This window comes from Musca autumnalis, unplaced genomic scaffold, assembly GCF_047663935.1.
Source record: "Musca autumnalis isolate F117 unplaced genomic scaffold, ASM4766393v1 scaffold_5, whole genome shotgun sequence".
NCBI lineage: Eukaryota > Metazoa > Arthropoda > Insecta > Diptera > Muscidae > Musca > Musca autumnalis.
In genome coordinates, this window is record NW_027412088.1 from 203849359 (window position 1) to 203853921 (window position 4563).

Sequence of the window (4563 nt, forward strand, 5' to 3'; positions counted from 1 at the left end):
GACCTTCAAAAGGTCTTCTATAGCCAGAAGACCTTCCATAGGTCTTCTATAGTCAGAAGACCTTCCAAAGGTCTTCTATAGACAGACGACCTCGCATAGATCTTCTAAAGTCAATAGAGTTTCCAGAGGGTGTCTATAGCCAGAGGATTTCTATAGGCAAAAGAGTTTCCAGAGGGTTTCTATATCCGGAAGGCCTTCCATAGGTCTTCTAAAGCTAGAAGAGTTTTCAGAGGGATTCTATTGCCAGAAGACCTTTCATAGATTTTCTATAACCAGATGACCTTCCATAGGTCTTCTAAAGCCAGAAGATCTGGGTTTTCCATAGCCAAAAGACCTTCCATAGGTCTTCTAAAGCCAGAAAACCTTCCATAGGTTTTCTATAGCCAGAAGACCCTCCAGAGGTCTTCTATGCCAGAAGACCTTCCAAAGGTCAAAGTCTTCTATAGACAAAAGACCTTCAAAGGGCAGATATAGCCCAGAGGACCTACAGAAGATCTTTCAAAGATCTTCGATAATCAGAAGACCTTCTAATGGTCTTCTATATTAAGAAGACTTTGTAACGGTCTTCTATCGAAAGAACCGTCTTCTATTGAAGGAAGACCTACCGGTGTTCTATAGAAATATATCCATCCAACGGTCTTCTGTAGAAGGAAGGCCTTCCGAAGATTTTTAATAGAAAGTTCTTATGTAGATAGAAGACCTTTTTGCGGTCTTCTATGGACAGAAGTCCTTCCAGGGGTCTTCTATTGACAATCTATCTTAAGTCTTGTGTAGATATAAATCCTTCTTAAGGTCTTCTATGGACAGAAGATCTTCCCAGGGTCGTATATGGACCGAAGACCCTCCAAAGTCTTTTATAGACTGACAACTTTCTTAAAGTTCTTCTTCTATAGCCACAAGACGTTCTACAGGTATCGTATAATCAGACTAAAGTTTCTATAGAAGGCAATTCTTAAGGACAGAAGACCTCCTTAATAGGGCGAAGAACTTTTTATGAACTGCAATCGTTTCATAGGTGTTCTGTGGACAAATATAAGGTTTATCTAAACGTCTTCCATGGACAGCAGACCTGTCAATATCTTTGTTCTGTCAGAATGCCTTCCAGTGGTTTTCAGTGGATAAAAAAATAATACAAAATAACTTCTACTGACAGAAGTCCTTCTAAAATCTCATTCCTAGATTCAATCGGTGTTTTTAGTTTATTTTCCTTACCTTTATTATTTTTTATTTTGTTATTTTTTTAACAAAATTGTAATTATGGATTTATTTATTTTTTTCTAAAACTACGTTTATTAAATAAATTGGCGGTATTCATTGCTGTTCAGCAATATTGATTACATATACAATAGAAAATTCTGGCTTTTTAGTATCCTTGTTGCAAGGATACATAAATAAGATACATTATGATACTAATATCAAACAAAACCTATAATATTTGAATTGGTTAGCATGACATTTGTCATCCTTCCTAACTTCTTATTAACTGCTAATGCTCTAAAAAAAGGCCTTAAACACTAACAAATAAAATTGCCCTAAACTCAATGGAAAATGTTGTTACAAAATCTCGACCAAAATGAGCGATCATCGTGGCTATGAATTCCATCGTTTTCAGGTAATGTTTTTCTATATAACAAATATTCTTGATAGAGCTTGGGATCAGCGGGACCCCAATTGCGGCAGGGTTTCAAGGAGTTGTAGAATTTCTATAATAGAAGAAAGGTAATTAAAAAGAGGATAAATGTATAACTAAACGTAGCTGGACTTACCTCCATAAATGTGGTACCCTTTTGCTTGTAGATGGCATGCAGGGCCCACAATGGCAGTTGGGCCACACCAATGGCCCATATAATCCAAGCAATATTATAAACACTGACTGGATAACCTACTCCGTTATAGGTAAGGGGTTCCAAGGTAATCAAGGTGTAAACAAGCACAGCAAACATAAGGCCAGGGGTGATAAGGGCCCAACATATGCGCCAATATAAACCGGTTTTGACGCCCAACATAAATTCTATGTCCTGACACAAGCGTTTGACACCTGGAAAGATAAAACCGATAGTAAGAAGGATATTGAAAGAATTGTTCTTGTCTCTTACCATAGATCCAGGCAATTGTCATTAGCTCCGCAATGGCCAAGAAGAGAGCAATAAACGAGCAACCAAAGAAATCCACTAAATTCAAAATGAATTGTCCTCCTGGGGTCATGTAAATGATGCCACACAAAAAGCCCAGCACAGCCATGGCTGTGGCCAACATCCAATGCCTTAGATAGGGGAAACGATCCTTTATTACCGTTATGACACACGAAGCCATGCCGACATTACTTCCCATGCCCAAAACCAAAAGCATCAAAAAGAACAGCACCGCAAAAACTTGGGGCAAATGTTTAAATTTGGCTATGGCCTCGGGGTAGGAGATAAAAGCCAAACCAGCTCCTCCCTTCACTACTTTGGAGATATCCGAACTGTTGGTTTCATAGGCCAGATTGCCCAATATACCGAAAATTATGCAACCAGCCAAAATAGAAGTTACCGAATCCACACTGGTAATGATAATGACATCCCTGTAAGGACACAACAACAACGTTTATGGTATCATAAACAACAACAACGACAACAACAAGTAGACGAAATTTATGAGGCTTGCAATAGTAAATTATTTTCTAACCCCAACCCCCCACTCACCTGTAAACATTCTTTCGAAAATTATTAAAGGAGGCATACATGACCAGGGTACCAAAACAAATCGCAAGGGAGAAGAACATTTGGGTTATCGCATTATACCAGACCTGGAAAGGAAATAAAGAAACAAAAAAAAAAAATAACAAACAAAACCCAAAAAGAGGTCATTCAGTTTAGCCCATATGTATGTTTGTAGCTGTATGGGTGTACGGCTATGTATGTTAACCTACCTGAGGATTTAAAAGTTGATCCCATTGTGGTTTTAAAAAGTACACAATTCCATCTAAGGCACCGGGCAATGTTAAGGCACGCCACAGCAGAACAAACATCACAACATAGGGAAATAGGGCGAGGAAATAGGATGCCTTACCCGAACTGCGTATACCTTTGATTAATATGACGGCGATTAGTGTCCAAGCTGCCATTAGACATAATATCAAATCCCAACTGGGCGCCCCCAAACCCTCATCGAGAGAGTCTGCCTCACGCAATACAGATTTGGTGAAAAATAACTCAGCTGAGGATACATGTTTGGTTGCGGTTTCATTGGCGGGGGTTTGTGGCAGCACTTCTGATGTGGCAATACACTCGGGACCCCATTCCGGGCGACAATAGGTCCAGGGTAGTATGGCCGCAAATGAAGAAATTAAATATTTGATAGTAAGGGCCATAATGCTGGCGTAATAGGTGGTTGCCACAGCGGTGGAATATACTTGACCATAGGCAATGCCTGGAAGGGAAAAATAAAAAGTAAGTTGAAACGGCGGAAAGACAAAACTCACGGGGAATTTTCGTTCAGAATAATCTCTACATATTTTTAATATTGTGAGATTTGAATAGGAACTTCCCTCAAAAGTAAAGCCTTCATTTTTTTAGTAGCTTTAATTAAACTTAAGTTTTCTCCCTGTAGAAAATTACAAATTTTCAGATTTAATTTTATTTTCTAGAAAATTCCTTTCGGAGACTTTGCTTTACAATCTCAGGTTAAGGTTAATTTAAAGCTTTTCTCTTCCACTAAAAAATAATTACAACTCAATACTGAAATATCCCTTGGAGAGAATTTTCTTCGGTGTTCTTTCTTAAAGAATACTTTTCACTTGATCCCCTACTCACCTTTCATCAGTGGCACCATACCAAACGCCTTAATGCATCCACGACTTGAAAACTGGCCCAATATCACCTCCATATAATAGACAGGTCTACCAATGAGCAGCAGTACAATAACATAAGGTATAACAAAGGCCCCACCACCATTGGCCAAGGCAATAAAGGGAAAACGCCAAACATTTCCCAAACCCACAGACAAGGCAATGCAGGAGAATAAAAATTCAATTTCATTGCCCCATTTGTCTCGAATGGTACCCGATTCACTGCTGGTTACATCCGATGTAGAGACCTGGAAAATGTGATCTTTTAATGGTCTTCAAATTTTGTTATAACCGTTGAAATACTCACATTATCTTTTGTGTAGAGAATTATTTGCTTAGCTGAAGTACCTTCTTCCGCTTGCAGCAGATTTATCTGCTTTTGGGTTAATTTATCATAGGCTGAATTCATGGTATTCTTTATTGGCATTGTAGACTCTAGAAATGCATAAAAAAGAAGACCAATTTGAATGGATTGAAAGAGAAAATCGAAAGTAAATTGTATGTAGATTGGCAGAAAGTCTCCAAATAAAGACCTTTTTATAAGAAGCACCCTTTCTTTGAGAAAGGGTCTATAGAAGCACCCTTTCTTTGAGAAAAGGTCTATAGAAGCACCCTTTCATTGAGAAAGGGTCTATAGAAGCACCCTTTCTTTGAGAAAAGGTCTATAGAAGCACCCTTTCATTGAGAAAGGGTCTATAGAAGCACCCTTTCTTTGAGAAAGGGTCTATAGAAGC

General features: G+C 38.5%; 1 protein-coding gene across 1 annotated transcript; it reads right to left on the bottom strand.

Annotated features, from left to right (window-relative positions):
• Nucleotides 1-1262: 1262 nt before the first annotated feature.
• LOC141405199 (sodium-dependent nutrient amino acid transporter 1-like) lies at nucleotides 1263-4258 on the bottom strand. Its single transcript, XM_073989286.1, has 7 exons — nucleotides 4137-4258; nucleotides 3795-4077; nucleotides 2912-3411; nucleotides 2685-2788; nucleotides 2097-2563; nucleotides 1767-2038; nucleotides 1263-1703 (listed from the first exon to the last, which is right to left on the bottom strand). The coding sequence occupies exons 1-7, from the start codon at nucleotides 4254-4256 to the stop codon at nucleotides 1539-1541; spliced, it is 1911 nt and encodes a 636-aa protein (XP_073845387.1). The 5' UTR covers nucleotides 4257-4258; the 3' UTR covers nucleotides 1263-1538.
• Nucleotides 4259-4563: the final 305 nt, after the last annotated feature.